The sequence below is a fragment of the Cornus florida genome, unplaced genomic scaffold, assembly GCF_030987335.1.
Source record: "Cornus florida cultivar Cherokee Brave unplaced genomic scaffold, ASM3098733v1 CherokeeBrave_3.0.0_Hap2_Chr01, whole genome shotgun sequence".
Taxonomy (NCBI): domain Eukaryota; kingdom Viridiplantae; phylum Streptophyta; class Magnoliopsida; order Cornales; family Cornaceae; genus Cornus; species Cornus florida.
Window position 1 is genome coordinate 63,191,136 of NW_026775571.1, and position 18,613 is coordinate 63,209,748.

Consider the following 18,613-nt stretch of genomic DNA (forward strand, 5'->3'; position numbering starts at 1 on the left):
CCTAAAAGTGCCCCGAAAGAGTCCCGCCGAGTCCGGAAAAGTGGAATTTGAGAAGACGTGCTCAAACGGTGAAACTATGTGAACAAGAAAGATTCAAAATGAGAAAATATGAATAATGAAAGAAACGGCGTCAAAAATTGAGTCCCGAGCAGAGAGATATGCCCCAAACAAGTTTAGCGGCAATCGGGGCCAGAAACCCTGAAACTGGAGAAAAATGAACAGAAGGAAATTTTAAGAGTACACGACTCGACGGAATGTGAAAATGAATCTCGTACGAGGATCCAGGCTCAAAACAAGGCATTTAGCAATAACTTTCATTAATTGCACAATGGTCCCTCAAAAAAGCGAAAACTGCATTAATGACGCAGAATAAAAATATCTTCCAAAAATATTTTCTTAAAAGCCTCTAAAATAAAATATCTCCAAAAGATATTTACGAAAAACACCCCAAGAAACAAAAATATTTCTGAAGAATTATGCATCTATGCCCCTATGGACACCGGGAGCAACCAGAGTACTTTCTTGTAAAAGTAAAGATACGTATTTCGTGAAAACCACTTAGAATGAAGATACGTAAAGTCAAAAACTAACTCCGAACACAAGGAGTAAGGTTATGCTAACCAAGTGACAAACGGGGAAAAGACAAAATAGGAAAAATGACGAAAAGTGAATAATGTCGAAAAACGAAAAATGTGGAAATGACTTGGTCCTCAAAGGAAGTTGTCAATCCAAAGGAAATAGTCTCATAAATCATTTTCGAGCACTCGAGACGACACTAAATGACAAGAAACCGAACTCAGAAAAGAAATTTCAACGAAAAAAATTCATTCGCAAAATTCTGAGGAAAAATGAAAGGAAGGAAATGACCGGGTCATTACAGTTTTAGTAGGCTGAAACTTACCTAGATGTCGAGAGCAAACATTATGTTTTGGATAATCAGACGGCTGAATTGGAGTTTCAATCACATAGAAAAGACGAATGGTGAGCTAAATGAGTGTGTGGAAACATACATGGAGTGTGTATTAAAGATAAATTCCAAACATTAAACTAAAATGGCCTTATGGCCCCAGTTACATCATTTATCCAAAAACAAATATGAGGAGCGTCGTCCTCAAGAGCCTTGCCTCAACTTAAAAGGGAATTCAACAAGGGGTGAGCTTACAATGCTCAGTAGGAAATATGGTAGGTACATACACATACTACATTCCTTTGGCCTTATAAGAGTAGCCCGTGCCAACAATGCAAAGGGACATGCTCCCTAACGTCTATTTTCGGGAAATTCCTAAAAGCATCATCCTAAACTATTAATTGTATTTAGGCATATCAATTTCATTATATGAATCTTAATATAAGTATACAACATCCATTTCATTTCTAGTAGTCATATACTTAGCAAATGAAATACAATAAGTAATCAAGTCACAACTATACATGGATACCAACTTACAACATGTAACAACCCTCACCCTAACCAGACACAATATTGTTCGCTTTTTAGCTCCCCCGTACCAGAGACTTCCCAGGGGGTCACCCATCCTGGTACTACTCCAGGTTAAGCATGCTTAACTCTAGAATTCTGGTGGGTTCACAGTCATCACGGCTTTAAAACGCGTTATGTCATAGAAGGGTGTTGAATCTACATATAACACTAGCCCCTTCTACACCCAGGCGATGTGGGATGTGCACATGTAGCTCGCCCAGCGTGGTAGCCTACTAGTGCCACCTGCACATGCTCATACATAACCGCCCACAAGGTTGCAACAACCACCCCCCTTTGGGGCCAACCAGAATTGGAAATAATACGATAAACCAAGTTATAACTACACATAGATGCCAACATAAAAATAGATTCGAAATCAACAAGGGATAGCGATATCCCGATACATACGCACCCCTAGTCATGCACATTGCATGAACTGGTAAAAATGGTTCTTTCTGAATAAAATCGTTAATAACCAACCGTCTAAAGTGTTATTTTCGGTCTACTAAACCGCAGGAAACAAACCTAATGGCCATCATAAAGTTGGAGAGCCCAAGCTCGCCTACTAGTGCTAAGCCCTAGCTGTCACGGATTAAACCGTACAATAATCCCCGAGAATATTCCAAAATCATCATCCAATTCCACAAGGTAAGCATATATATATATATATATATATATATATATATATATATATATATATATATCCAAATTGCACTTCATAAGTGCACATAAGCTTATGCTTTCCACACGAATCATGTCCTAAAGTCCAATGTTATCATGGCATGCTCATTAATCCAATGACAACAACGTAGACAATTATTGATTATAATTAATGTGAAGTTTCTCATTTTTCTATTTTTTCCATTTTTGTGCGTTTTTCGAATTTTTTGAATTTATTTAATTTTAGTACCTCGTTTTGCAAGCCGGACACCGTAGGATGTGCCGGTTGTGTCCGATAGTTGATTGGGGCATTTCTTTGAGTTCAGGACTCCTAAAAATACAATGGTTGTCATTCTTGCTTCTTTTTTTTTTCGTTTTTCGGGCTGAACGGTCCCGTGTGGGACCCACTATCAGAATTGTTGCATACGAGGATTTTAGTTGGGTCAATTTGTATCACATTCATTTTATTTAAAGTGTTTTATGTAATTGTGAATTATTATGTGTGTGTGTATATATATATATATATATTGGTGGTTGAAAACAAAAGTTATAAAGATATTTTAAATTGAGCGGGACCCACCCCTATTACGTTTTATGTAATAAACCAAAAAGGTCATTACCAGACCTCAGTTTCCTTCTCATTCCACGCGGCTGCTAGCTTCTCTTTTCCTCTATTTTATTTTATTTTATTTTATTTTCACAACTTCAATCTTTAATTCCTTCTTCAATTGTTGGAATTTTTGGGTGCCGTTTACGGCAAATCGAAGAGCTCGATGAGATCTTCAAGTTGATGTAAGCAATTTAAGCTTTTGGCCATTCTAAGAATTCTAAAAATTTGGACCCATTTGAGGGTTTTCTACAAAATTGAGGTAGGGGTGTTCTAATCCATAACTTCTTAGATTTTTTGTGAATTTTCCTTTTTAATTTGACCTTAAACATGCTTAATTTTAATTATCTTGTCCATTGCTATTATGGTTGTATGTGCTCAAAATGATGAATGTGTTTTACATGATAATTGGGTTATATACATGGCTATTTACATTATTGTGAAGAAGCATGATTAATTTTGGTATATTGTCTGACTTGTGAATTCTCAATTGCTATGAAAATTGATGTTGTAGTTGTGAAATAATTGTTTGGAATTTTCTATCAAATAACAAAAAAATAATAATAATAAAATGATGATGATGTAGAAGAGCATGTAAAATTTTATTGTTGAATTGTATTTAGAAGTATGAAGCATTCATGCATCCATTGGGAAATAAAGGAAAAAAGGGAAAGGTTTTTTTTTGGAAGCAAATGAAATTGTTTTGAGAAAAATGGTTTTGAAAAGTGTTTGCGAAAGCCCGGACGCCTAGGAGGCGCCTAGTGGTCCGTGATGTTAGTGTGATCTAGAGGGAGTTAGAGAGAAACTCTAGTGGGGGTTGAGCTACCTAGGCCCAGACGACGCCATGAAGGTGCCATGTGGTTGGGGAAAACTAGCCAATCCTTCCTTCGTGGCGCCATAGAGGTGCTATGGGCCGGATTGCATTAACGGTTTGGAATGGTAAAGAGGATTTGTTTTGGAAAACGGGGAGTGACATTGGCATGACAATGCATTTCAATAGCATTTTTGGCGTAATTGTGATTTAGATGACATTTGTGTTTATATTTGACGTTGTGGTTATGGATTACACCCCTGGTATAGTATGATCTCGTTCTCTTGATTTCTATTATATATGTGGATTCACGGGGTCATGAGAGGTATGTCTAAGACACCTCCTACTGAGCTTATGATCACCCCATTATTTTAACATTTTTCAGGTTTGGGAAAGGAAGTGGTGGACGACGTTCCTCTACATGTTTTGATGGGTTAGTGGACTGTTTGACCTATTTTGTAGTTATGATCTCATTTTATTATTAGTATTATTATTAGGGAAAACTACACATAGGTAGTGTTAGGAATCCTAAATAACAAAATGGTCGATTTTAAAAGTTTATTTTTCAATTTGATAACAAGACAATTACAAATACATCAATAATTATTGTTAAAGTCTCAAATACCCTTTTTGTAATCTGACTTACTTTTTAGTTGTCATGGAATATGCCTCTTTAAGTGTGCTTGTTTCATTCCTAAATAAAATTGATTAATTATCAATATATATATATATCAAAAAAAGTTTTCCTGAATTAACTTTTCAAATTGATTTCATATATGTATATTTTTAGTGAAACCAAATTTACAAGATTATAGAATAAAATAAAACAGCAAAATAAAATAAAACGTACCAATAGAAACATATATTATTTGCTAACATAAGGGGTATCATCACATGATCCCAACAAAATAATATAGCAAGTACTAATATTTCATTCTCAAGACAATGGTCATATTTACTATAAAATTAAGAAAAGAACTTAAAGAAGTATTGCATGCAGTAATAAGTCATATGCTTTACACCATAATATTGGTACACCATAAGATCTTATTACAAATTTTATATTTCAAAGAGTGTTTTGTGTCTTTTATTAGACTTTTACACTATAATATTGGTACGTACGTTTATTGGGTAGGTTGATGTTGGTACGTTTATTTTATTTTGCTTTTTAATTTTATTAAATAATTTTGTAATTTTTTTTTTTGTTAAAATAATTTTGTAAATTTGGTCTCACTTACAAATTAGACATAAATCACTTTGAAAAGGTAATCCGGAAAACTTTCTTTGATATATATATATATATATTGATATTTAAGCAATTTTATGAAAGATGGAAACAAACAACTCAACAACAACAAAGCAAGTCATATTACAATGAGGGTATTTGAGACTTTAATAATAATTCTTGATGCATTTGTAATTATTTTATTTAAATCAATCAAATTGAAAAATAGTCTTTTAAAATAGATCATTTTGTTATTTAGAACTCCTAACTCTGCCTATACGTAATTTTCCCTTATTATTATTATTATTATTATTATTATTTATAAACCCTGGGATGACACGTATATTATGTATTGCCATAGGAAAAAATGGTAACGTCTTTTGTTGACCTCGGGTTCGGGTAAGGACCCGGTTAACGATTTGGACCCTCGGGTTCGGGTCGTTACAATTAACTCTATATAATCAAGAGTGCATTTTATCAAATCTAATACAACGTACATAGATATCCACATAGTTATACTTCCAAAAGCAAGCTCACAATATTATCCACATAACCTCAAAAGTAAGAATAACATATATACACACCCTTATCCATATAGCCTCAAAAGTAAGTATGACACTTATATAAACAAATACGAAATTTATAACATCAAGTAAGCACCTTGGCTATCAACTAATATCGCAATAACAAATCCAATAAACATATTAGGCATGAAATCAATAACAATATCATTAAATTACCATTAACAAGCATTACTAACCCAAGTATGCAATTCTAAATACACACACACAGACACACACACACATACATTTATGCATGTATAACACATTCTAACTCACAAAACGCAAAGAAATCGTAGTCTTGCAACACACCTGTATCTCATTGAGATGAAAATCTCAAAAACTCCAAAAGTGAAAGTGCTCCAATCGAGCTACAAATTCGAATAGTTGACGAAGATGACAAGGAGAACAATAAAGCCTCCTATGGTTGGCTCCGAATCCGACTTTGAAATCACCTCCAAAATCTCAAAATGCCTGGAGTTGAAAATAGAAACAAGGGTTTTGAAGCCCTTGGTGTCCCTGTCGTTTCTCTCTTCTACGGCGTTGGCAAAATCCAACTGAAAGGAGATGAAATTGGCTCATGAAGCCTATACCCAAAAAGAAAACGAAAAGAAGAAAATTAAGAAAAGCGAAAGAAAAAAGTGGGGAAGGGGAATCCAGCCCCCGGTCTCCCTCTCTCTCACCTCCAACATATATGTATATGTGCACAAAAATTTTTCCTGCGGGCCTATTGATTTCCAAAAATTGCAAAAAAGAACCAAAAAATAAAATATCTAAAAAATAATAACGCAAATGCCCCAAAATAAAATATAATGTCCAATGTGTCCCAAATGAAATATTAATGTCCACAATATCCCAAAATAATAAAAGCAATGTGTTGGAGAGAAAAAAAATTCCTGAACACTTTACCCAAGACCCGAAAATGTCAAAAAACGAAAAAAAGGACAGGTCCTCGCATTAAAGCCCAGTTCTTTACCTATTTATATTTAATGAATCTCATGCAGTGGGATCATTAGAAATTGAGTTTAATAATATTAGTTTGCTTTGTATCTATTTATTTTTATACTGAAATATTTGTTTCGATTTCTCCCGTGACATATGTATAGTCGAATCATGTAAATCCTTGTTTCATTTTTGTGTGTGCCTATTTTATTCTCTTGTCATTATTTTTTCTCTTATTCTCATCAACTCCTATTCGATCCTTATTTCATAACAATTTACTTACTTGAAAAATAGTTGAGGGAAATATTAATGTCAACAAGCATAAATGGAAAAGCTAATTTTTTTTAAAAAAACAAGCATAAATGGAAAAGCTGCGGAAATTGTGGTGCCACATTCACATATGTTGTATTAATGGAGAGGTTCACAAATACCATATAAATTCACAAACGTTAAATCATTTGATCAAAATAAAAAATAGTACGTGTGTTGTGGGGTCGATACACGTGCTCTAAAAAAAATAAATAAATAAATAAATAAAAGAATAATCAAGAAGGCCAAAATTCCAAGGTATTAGACCCTTCCTTGATTTTTTGACACTTCCGCGAAACTTCATGATTAATTACTATCAAGACCGCAAAGTAAATGAAGACCTTAAATGGTCTTCCTGGTCTTTTGGACAAGTCAAGGAAGTCCACGCTTTTAACATATACTCCTTATGTCTTAAATTTCTTGAATTTTTTGGGAATTTAATTTTGTATGTTAGTAGGTTTTTACTATTAATTTTTTTTTTTTATTGTATTAATAAAATTGAATTTTCAAATTTCATTGCTACAAGATATTACCTCTGTCTCAAAAAGAATGTCTCTTTTTGAGAAGTGTGACTTACTTGTGTTCGGTTACATGAAATTAAAAAAATTTTGTGTTCGGTTGCATGAAATTAAAGTTTTGGAATTGGAATTGGAATTGCTGGAACTTGAGAAAAATAATTAAAAAATTGAACCAAAATTTTCTCAAATTCTACCGATTTTAATTCTAATTCCAAAGCTTCAATTCCATTTAGCTGAACACGCCCTTAGGGCAAAAGAAGGAAGATATAAATAAGAAAAGAATGACGTAGGAAAGGGGAGTGTTTTTGTGTGAGAAATTTTTTCCATTTGAATACTGAGAATTCTTGTACGCATAGTTTTGGAGTATATCAGATTGGATTATTGGTCATTACACACGAATCAGGGCAAAGATGCTTGGTCTTCCTCTCTACTATACTAATTGCTGCCAACGCTCTTCATGATTATTTTCAGCATTGCCAAGTGACGCTACAAGTTTGAGTCAAGTTTTGATTCTTTGACATATGTGAGACAGACACAACTCTAATGCTTCGTTTGGTTGGAGGGATGGAAAAATGGATGGAAGAGATAGAGGGATGGATGGATGAGGAATCCCTAGGGAACGGAAGATGTTTCTTCCATTTTTTGTTTGGTTGAATGGAATGAATAGTAGAAAGGATGGAAGGAGTGATACTTTTTTTTTGTTTGGTTAGAAGGAAGGGAAAGAGATTTTATATATTTTTTTACCAATATATCATCACTGTTTAAAATAATAAAAAATAAATATCCATTTAAATTTTTTTGAAAAGGTTAAAATTGAAAATTGCATATTGTTGGTAGTTATTCATTTTCTCTCTCCTCCCTTCCCCCAAAATTGGGCGGATAGAAAAATATGAAGAAATGAGGAATGAAGCATCCCTCCTTGCTTCCTCCATCTCTTCCCTTCCCTCCAACCAAACACGAAAAGCCTCATCCATCCCTCCTCTCATCCATCCCTCCTCAATCCATCCCTCCAACCAAACATAGCATAAAGATCACCTAAATTATTCTGTGAACATATCATCTACGCTCTATCATTTCATACTTTTTATTGACTCACTAAATTTAATGGATCGATTGCACAAATAAACATCTTGATTTATTAGATGTTGTAATACAAATGCATAAAGTCAAATAGCTGGTGCATAAGATTATTGGATTAATTGATCAAATACGTATCATGATTCATTAGCTGTGACAGTGAAATGCCCTGAAGAGATTTAGCTAGAGGGGCCTTGGAAGCAAGAAACTCTTGAGAAATCCGTAGCATTGTTGGTCGAGACTTTGGTTCAGAATGCAAGCAAGCAAATGCCAATGTAGCGACCAGAACAATATTTTGTGCAACCAGTCCATGCTCTGGAGCTTGGAGGCGTGCATCTAACACATCACTTAGCATTATGGTTTGAGTAGATGTTGACGCCAATGATTGGAGAAGTTCTCCCGGATGTCTTCCCATAAGTGTTTCGAGTGCCACCACCCCAAAGCTATAAACATCGCACTTTTCATTCACGACCATGGTGTAGGCAAATTCTACATAAACAACAAAGATAGTTAATCAAATGTTAGAAAATGGTTCATGATGTTTTGGGATTTGATTCCAAATTAGAATGCTCACATCAATAGCTACTCAAGAGATATTACTAATTAAACCCCTGTGTTTTTACAAACAGAAAACAATGGAATTTTATTTTATTTTTTTGTTGAAATTGCATATGAAAAATAGTTTACCTGGGGCAATATATCCGTAAGTGCCTGCAAGTATAGTTTGGTTTGATGAATCAGGATACAACCGTCTAGCTGTGCCAAAATCAGAGACAAACGCCTCCAATTTCGAGTTCAGCAGAATGTTGTTGCTTGATATGTCGCGGTGAACAATTGGTGGATAACAATCATAATGCATGTAAGACAAAGCATGTGCAATGCCTTTAATGGTGTTCACCCTCCTAGTCCAATTCAATTCCACAGCTTCAGCATCATCTCTCAAGACACAGAATAGGCTTCCCCTTTCCATGTACTCGTAAACCAAGAACATGCAACGCTTGTGCAAACAGAATCCATAAAGTTTGACAATGTTCCGATGCCTTATATTTGTTAACATTCGCACCTCATTCTTGAAGCTCTTGTCGAAAGCTGGCTCCTCAGCTTCTAACTTGTGAAGTTTCTTCAATGCAACTACTTTGCCACTCGGCAGCTCTGCCTTGTAAACACTGCCATAACCACCTGTTCCAATGCAGTATTTTATATCGAAGTCATTTGTTGCTTCAATTAAGTCTCCATATGCAATTCCTCCATCATAATTCCACACTGAGAATATATCTGTATTCTTCATTTCCCTTCCTTCTAACTCGGTATTTTTCCTTATCTTTTTACGATAGCAGCAGTACACAATTCCAAGAATGAAGAAAGCAATGGAAATGATGATGCCAAGCAAAAAAATGACCATGACTATATATCTCTTTCTCTTCCGGTTGGTAGAGCCAATGGTCGCGGGACAAGGAGGGAAATTATAGACTCCGCCACATAAACCTTTGTTGCCTTTCATATACACCATTGCAACTTGAAGACCTTCTGGAACTTCTCCCTCCAAATCATTGTATGAGATATCAATTTCCATCCAATGAGCAGGGCTAAATGAACTGGGAATGGTGGAGAAATTATTGTGGGAGAGGTTCAAGTAATGTAGATTTTTCATACTTCCTATTTCTTGGGGGATGGAGCCACTAATATGATTGGAAGAAATGTCAAGGCGATTGAGCATGGACAACTTTCCAATTTCAAGGGGAATAGAGCCATTGAATTCATTTGAAGAAAGGGACAGAGATTTCAAATTTCCAAGATTTCCAATTTCTAGGGGGATAGAGCCATTGAATTCATTTGAAGAAAGGGACAAATATTCCAAATTTTGAAGATTTCCTATTTCTGGTGGGATGGAGCCGCTGATATGATTGGAAGAAATAGAAAGTTGTTTGAGCATGGACAACTTTCCAATTTCCGGGGGGATAGAGTCGTTCAATTGATTCGAAGAAAGCAACAAATATTCCAAATTATCAAGATTCCCTATTTCCGGGGGGATAGAGCCATTCAATTGATTCAAAGCAAGCCACAAATATGTCAAATTTTGAAGATTTCCAATTTCTGGGTGGATGGAGCCGCTGACATAATTGAAAGAAATGTCGAGGCCGAGAAGTTGGGTGAGGTTAGCCAAGGAGAGAGGCAGCATACCTGTAATATTATTGTCATAAAGTTCAAGGAAATTGAGTTTCCACAACCTTCCAATTTCTAAGGGTATAGAGCCATTCAATTGATTTGAAGCAAGCCACAAAGATGTCAAATTTTGAAGATTTCCTATTTCTGGCGGGATGGAGCCGCTGACATGATTGGAAGAAATGTCGAGGTCGTGTAGTTGGGTGAGGTTAGCCAAGGAGAGAGGCAGCATACCTGTAAGATTATTGTAATAGAGATCAAGGGAATTGAGTTTCCTCAACCTTCCAATTTCTAGGGGGATAGAGCCATTGAATTCATTTGAAGAAAGGGACAAAGATTTCAAATGTTCAAGATTTCCTATTTCTGGGGGGATGGAGCCGCTGACATGATTGTAAGAAATGTCGAGTTCGATTAGTTGGGTGAGGTTACCCAAGGAAAGAGGCAACATACCTGTAAGATCATTGCTTTGAAGTCGAAGAGAATTGAGTTTCGACAACCTTCCGATTTCATACGGGATGCGTCCGTTGAGCTCACAGTAGCTGAGATCCAGACTTAGTAAGTTTGGAAAGGAAGACATGTTCAATTTCTCCAGCTCTCCAACTACTTCATAGTAGGAACTAGAAAGGTCTATCCCAATGACATTTCCAAACCCATTGCAAGATATTCCTTTCCACTTACAGTGAGTTGTGGAAGTGTTAACTGGAATAGTGTTCCCCCACCAACCAGTGCAGAGAAGAGCCTCTGCTTCCTCTGTTGATGATGAGGATTTTGATAGAATAGAAGTTGCCATTAACATAATAATAGCAGCTATTAATACTACTACAACTGCACGATATTTGAACGACGCCATGTTTATTTGCACAATATATAGATCAATGGATGGATGCATTTGGTTGTTGTACTTAGAATATATATATATATATATATATATATAGCATTAGACTTACAGTAGGCAAAGCAGGGAGTCAAGCCATCTCCGCTAATTTCTTCCAAGTTTCCTGCTCAACTTTGTGGCTATCACCATCCCCAATGTAAGCGATTATTCAAAGGTGTAATAAGTGACTAATGGATTATTCGATTCAAATCGTCCACGAATGGGACCTTAAATAACAATAATATATAGTGGGGATATTTATAGAAATTGAGTGAGAATATTTCAAAAAAATTTACAACAAAATTTATAAAATTTATAAGTAATTTTATAAATAAAAAAATGTCAGTGAAGGCAAATTGCCCTTAATGGGTCCATCCCCTAACTATTATAATAATTAATTATAATATATACATATATATATAAAGTGCAATATCATGAAACCTTATATGAAATATAGGTGTTTTTTTAGTTAGTAAACACACTCATGCCTCTCCTAATCTTTTACCTTCTTTTAGAAAGTAGGAGAATGATCCTTAATGAGCCACTTGTTTTTTAATAATATTTTTGTGTATGGTGAATTGAACTGTTTATAAACATCAGGAATTTTATTATCGTGAAGATTGTTGAAATTACATTTGATTTGTGACCTGAAAAATAAGATAATCCAAAGCAATATAAACCACTCATTTGTTGTGATAAAAGTTTTATCCACGTCATAATAGACGGGGTCTTTTAGTCCAAGTCAAGCTCATTGACGCATTTATTAACGTATGAGAAGGGAATGATTTTTGCATAAATACTACAAAGACTTTGTCGTTTGACCCAAAAGTAACACGTTAATTCGGAAAAAGTTCTCCCGTTACAAAATTGTCAGAAAATCTCATCCTGACCATGCTTTGTTTCCAAATAGACGGAAAAATAAAAATAAAAAATAAAAAATAAAAAACTACTTAAATAAAAATAATAATAATAAGCTACTTGAACACATTAGATGAGATGTAGAAAAAAAAACCAACCACCACATAATAACACACAAACTTCAAACTAAAACAGCTGATTAACAGCACAACCTAATTATGATTTCTCCGTATATTGCAAAGATAAAAGTGAACAATATTTGTACATTTCCTTCTTCCATTCCATATAATTACTTGGCATGGACCGATAAAATCCCTCTGTACAACCTATATCACATTGCCTCATGTGATTATCACGTATTTATTTAATAAATATAGATCCTCTCCAATAATATTTCTCCTTTTTCTTGGTAAATCTCATGTGTATGGGAGGGAATATGATTATAATCATTTTAATCTCAAAAGGTCACAATCGTATTTTCATAAAGAAGATAGGGAAATTTTGTCATAACATCTAAAATATTATGAATAAACAAAATCCAAACCCGAGGGGATGTTACTATATTAAAAATCTATTTCGAACACATGGACAAACCTCAAGACGTGGGAGTGTAATATACCTTAAGAAAACACATAAATACACAAGCAACAAGCATTGCACAAAGGGTGAAGACCAAGACTAAGGACAAATGGTTAAGCATGACTAGCGCTCAAAACCTAATGAAAACAAAAACTAAATCAGACAACTCACTGTCACAGTGCTTCTATTGGAACTCATATTTAAAATTTCATATTCCTAGCATTAAAGGTCATTTTCTCCTATGAATAGAACAGGAGACAGGCTCAAAGTTTTAAATGATTAGATTAAGGATAAAAAATGAAGGAAATATTAATATTCAATGAAATAATGCATGCAAAGACATACCGGACAAGTAATAACTGGCAGTCTCATATTAAAAATCTCATAAATAAGCTGTTTACTAAATCAACTTTGCCCACGCCTATGGACAGCCTAACCAGCCAACAGTGGCTTAGAAACCTTCATTTCGTCCAGCTCCACTAACAAAACCTCCACCACGATAACCGCCACCACCACCAAAACTTCCACCACCGCCACTTGATCTTTCAGTGGCATAAGCCACACGAATGTTCCGCCCATTCAAATCCTGAAATAAAATAAGTTAAAAAATATAAATATAAGACTGAAGTATAACTTCATCATACTTCCCCAAACATTCTAATTCTCACCTGTCCATCCATAGCAGTCATCGCAGAGCTGGCAGATTCCTCGGAGGAGAAATTTACAAACCCGAATCCCCTAGACCTCCCACTCTCCCTATCAATGATAACCCTCACTGTGAACCAAAACCACAAAAACCTTGAGTGTGCAAAAACTATGGACGACAGCAGGAATTCAAAGGAAAAGAACCAAACTGAAAGAAACGAAGATTATTATCTACTAAATAACCCAAAAGACAATAATAATCGCAAGAATCAGCAGCATGTGACAATAAAAATTCATAAATAAATTGAACAAGTCTACCTATTTTAGTAGGAAAGCAAGAGCCCGTTATTGTCCCTTTGGAGATTCAAATCCTCAACCTTCCATTTGGAAGGAGTAGATTACCAGGTATACAAAGCCTTTGGTAACTAGTCTACTTTACATAAATTAAAATTTCTGAGTTCTTTATATTTTTTCAAATCATAAATATATTAGAGCAAGTCAGTCTATTATAATTGTCTCATTTCCCTAAACTTGAACTCCCAAAAAAGTCTGCAAATTGCCCTTTATCAACCAATCAAAAACTCAATACTTGCATTAAGATAAAACAAGGGACATAGAAGCACTAAAGAAGAAATAAAGTGTTTATTATATATATAAATATGAACATTTGAATGTATTTATTAACGTAGTCAGGTCCACATGTCCTAATTTTTTGGACAGCATACTGACAACTCATGTCCCTGTGGACACTCGTTTGCAAATTATAGGTGAAATAATACAATTATCTAACTGAAGGATGATCCAAGAAATTTTCCAACATTAAATTGGAAATTCTCCATCAAATATTTCAGTGTTACTACATACCCACATTTAGAAATGAATAGAGAGTTATATGCATGTAACATGTCATGATCGAAAAATTATAAGCTACATAAGAACAGATCAATAAATTAGTTGTTCCTGTACAAGGTAATACGATTCTATAGCAATTGAAAATTTTAAGTGCATAAAGTTCTGCTATGAAGAAACTTGAATATAATAAGAATAATGATGTATGTAATAAATCCAATTCGAAAATGCATCTTTAAGAGACTGGTCATCAGTTCCCCATGAAAGACCTGAAAAAATAGATTAAAAATAAGTTTTCAGAGAATAGACATGAAACTTAAATGTACTAATTTAGATTTGTTTTGCTAAATAACATTATTCAAGTATACACCTCCGACAAAAAGCTTTGAAGATGACATGCAACGAATACTGTTAATCATAGATGCCATAGGAACTTGTCCAATTACTGCACTGTTTTGTGAAATGGTCTGCCTCAAGAGGCCTCCGAATCTATTGCAAAATGCCATTTTGATTGTAGACTATCCTTGTGTATTCCAAGAATCTGTATGTATATATGAGGCATAAGAGTCCAACTATGTCACTTTCCATGCTTCATGTTTCAAATACATTAAATTGCAAGAATTTGTGCAAAATTGATGAAACATTTCACACAAACGATGGTATTCTAACATATATTACCCAAAAGACATGGGTAACTCCATATTACCTAGTCATGTTTCTTGTTGCTTTAGGGTGCCATGAGGACCATACATAGACCAAAATTCCACAATATTTGCACAATGTTACATCCCGTGAGCTCAAATAATCTATACAGCTACTAGGGGCCCTTTTCCTTGCAATTTCCATCGCTACTTTATAGATTTTGGAATCATGAAGCACTTTAGTAACAGGGTTTCACAAGTTATGCGGAAAATAATCCAAATATCCTAGAAAAAAATTAATAAAAATATCCACATAAGAAAAAAATAAGCACCAAAAAATTCATAATATTTTTCAGATTTTATAAAAATTCACAATTAATTCACAACAGATAATGATAATCGAAAATATTTCCGGCTCTGCTGAACTCTATACAGGATAGATTCAGTTTTGTTTGTTCAACAAAAAAAAATTGATAAATTTGGAACAATTCAGGAATACTGTCACTGTGCTATCAGCTAATTTAATGCATAAAAGAAACTTAAGGTACTTGCAAAGCCAAAAATTGAATTAGAAAAAAGGCCCATAGCTACCAAAATCGTAGAACATAGTCAGAATTGCCAACAAACACTTCCACCTTCTGGAACATCGCAGGTAAAATTTGAGATTTGAGAGTCAGTTCAACCACGTGACCCAACTCAAACAACAGAAAGACTGATGCAACCTTTCACCAGCTAAATGAAAACATTATTATCATGAGAAGCACAGAAACATTTACTTCTGGGTTTGATCATGCACTTCATCTCAAATAGCATAAATTAAAATTGTCTGTAACATAAACAGCAAAACATTTTCCAGAGATCACATGTATTCATTTTATTTTTCCCATTTTCATTTTGGGGACGGGAAGAGATCCCACTCAAAGCAAACAGCTGGTGATTGGAGGGCATGCCTTCTCCTCATTTCATATCTATAAGTCAAGATTTTAAAAGCATTCATAAAGTAATTCAAAGGAGATAAATATAATACAATATATTTCCATTCTTGAAGCAAACACATCAAATTCGCGAGATGCAGTACAAAACCCGAAGATTCCCAAAATTTCACAAGCCCACCACTGTACAATATCTATTGTAGGACTAAATCACTAAATCACACATAAACAGCATCAAATAAATAAAATAAAAAATAAATAAAATAAAATAAAATAAAATAAAATAAAAACCAGAACATCACCACAAAAATCATGAGCAAAGCATTGGCATAAACAGCACAAATTTCAAGCTTAGGAAAACGACAATGAGTGCAAGATCGATTCAAGAGCAAATAAAGAGAGAAATGAGGCATGAAATGATGAGAATTTTGGGTTCATTCATAGAGTGATACCTTAGAAGAATGTAAGAAAGAGTCTAGCCAAGAGGTATGCCTCGTCTTGGCCTGGCCCTTGGGTTTAAACACCTGAAAGAATTTAATATGCCTCGTCTTTCTAGAATCGCATGGAGATTTTGAAATTTTAATAAGGGTCTTCTTTTTGAAATTTCGAAATTAGGGATAGTTTTTTTTTTTTTTTTTGTTAAAACGAAATTAGGGATAGTTGTTTGCTTTTTAAAGCCTCCTTTTAAGTGGTAAATGAGTTGATTTCTCAAAGTTTTCCTTTCTTAAATGCTTTCAAGTCCGTTTGTCAAATCTATTTCTAGGCTACAATTCCGGCCTGTTGGAGTTGCAGCTTCAGTTGAACCCAACATATAAAATATTCAATTCAAATCCAATCTTATATTGAATTCTAACCCAATTCATTTTTGTGGCCAATATCCACATTGATATTTTAATGTAATCTTAAATTAATTTCAAATTAATGATTATAATTTAAAATATTAGGATTAATTACACTCACAACCCCGATGTTTGACCTATTGACAGTCAAATGAAAGTTTGCTTCTTTTTAAACAATGAGGCTCCCTCAAGTTTGATAAAATTAACAAAGCACCCCTATAGTCACTTGTCACATGGTGAATTGACAGTATTACCCTTTGACTTTTATATGTCATTTTATTGGACCAAACTAACCCTCATCTTGTCTCCCCTTTCGCTTTCTACACAAAACTGTCCACCCGCTCTCTCTATTTCCACCTCTACCACCATCACAGTCACCACCACCATCATAGTCCTTCACCACAAAAACATATATATATATATATACACACACACACACACATATACAAAGCATTGGCAATCTCCACCACCATCCATCGAAATTGATTTTAGAGAATCTTTGAAGGTTTAAACCCAAAAAAAAAACACACAACAACTCAGACTATCAACTTATTAAAGATCAACCCTTAATCAAAATCAAAATCTTTTGAAATTGAAACCTTCCAAAGGTAATCAATCAAATTAACCAAGACCACCATCAAACTACCCTATAAACTTACAGTACCTCTTGTTGGGCCGTCCAAGCAGCAAATTAAACATCAAAAAGTTTGAGTTAGAGAGAAAATGAGAAGAATTTAACTGAAACCCAATACAATATATACATAAATAATTCAACACACACTGATCATATATATATATATATATATATATATAAGAGGAGAGAGAGTATAGTTAAACCCAATACAATATATATACATAAATAAATCAACACACTGATCATAAGAAAGAAAGGATGAGATCTGAGCTTACAAAGAGAATCTCCGATGAGAAAGCTTCAAATCCCCAGAAACCAGCCAAATCCAACTCAATAAAAAAAAAAAAATTTAATAATAATAAAACTCATCAAATCAACGATTTGCACTGGCACACAATATTGTAATTGTTGGTAAGCAACTCGGATTTGTATCCTTGGCCTTCAGAATCGGCGGCGGCTCGCTCTCATTTCTTCTCAAATCAAAGAGTCGTCATTCTTGTACAGCCTTATGGTCCACGATTCCACATCCTCGTCGACTCTACACTTCAACACGGCTTGCTCTGGCAACTCAGTCATCACTCTGGTGCTCGATCAGATCTCCAAATTCGATCCGTTCTTTTACGTCGGCTCAAAGGACTCGGCGTCTGCGGTTAGATCCCCTAAATCTCGCCATGGGATGCAACCAATCAGTAGGTGTCCAGAGGACAGCGCCTCCATTAGGTGATAGGTTAGAAAGAGAAAGTAGTAAAATGAATTAAATAATAAAAAATAATTATAATGGGCATTTTGGTCATTTTGCACTTCTGATATTTTAATGAATTAAATAATGAAGGGTTATATAGACATTTCACATGTTTTTTAAAAGAAAAAACTTATAGGGGGTATCAATTTTCAAAAAATGGCTAACTTTCATCTAACTGTCAATATATCAAACCTCAGGGGGCGTGAATGTAATTAACCCTAAATAATTATATATAATGTATTTAAAATAAAATTTATATAAAAATAATATTAGAATTCGGGTTAATAGTACCTTAACCCAAGCATAATCTTAATTAAGTTCAAGTTGATATTTTTCAACCAAGACCCAACCTTAATTGTAAAAATAATTATTTAGGCCCGTGAAAAATCTTGAGTTGGTTCGAACTACCGAACCCAAATTACACACCTCTCTATTTATATAATTGAGGAATTTATATCCCTATAATATAACGAATGGGGCTCATACTCGAGTTTCTTCACTGTAACAAAGGATAAAAACTCTTTTCATTGGACTTGTCAGGTAAACAAATCGGTTTAAATAATATTATTTCATATTAAGTGAGTGAAAAACCTCTTAAGTTACAGTCATAAAATAAACAAATAAGTCTAAATAATATTATGAAAGCGTAATGCATATTGGGCATGAAA

At 34.3% G+C, this 18,613-nt stretch overlaps 1 protein-coding gene and 1 long non-coding RNA gene across 3 annotated transcripts; both read right to left on the reverse strand.

Annotated features, from left to right (window-relative positions):
* Positions 1–8,222: 8,222 nt before the first annotated feature.
* Positions 8,223–11,438, reverse strand: LOC132298856 (probable leucine-rich repeat receptor-like protein kinase At1g35710). The gene is made up of 2 exons (XM_059795191.1): positions 8,877–11,438; positions 8,223–8,678 (listed from the first exon to the last, which is right to left on the reverse strand). The coding sequence occupies exons 1-2, from the start codon at positions 11,239–11,241 to the stop codon at positions 8,308–8,310; spliced, it is 2,736 nt and encodes a 911-aa protein (XP_059651174.1). The 5' UTR covers positions 11,242–11,438; the 3' UTR covers positions 8,223–8,307.
* Positions 11,439–14,209: 2,771 nt separating this feature from the next.
* On the reverse strand, positions 14,210–16,540 carry LOC132299294 (uncharacterized). Of its 2 annotated transcripts, none has more exons than XR_009480080.1 (3): positions 16,183–16,540; positions 14,528–14,698; positions 14,210–14,426 (listed from the first exon to the last, which is right to left on the reverse strand). It is a non-coding gene; the product is annotated as an uncharacterized LOC132299294 (long non-coding RNA). The 2 variants fall into 2 exon arrangements; XR_009480065.1 differs by lacking the exon at positions 16,183–16,540 and adding an exon at positions 14,864–15,565.
* Between the last annotated feature and the right edge of the window lie 2,073 nt (positions 16,541–18,613).

Coding starts and splice junctions, on each gene's coding strand:
- LOC132298856 (XM_059795191.1), bottom strand. CDS start 11,241: ATGCATCCATCCATTGATCTATATATTGTGCAAATAAACATGGCGTCG. Junction 8,679..8,876: donor TTACGGATATATTGCCCCAG/GTAAACTATTTT, acceptor TTGTTTATGTAG/AATTTGCCTACACCATGGTC.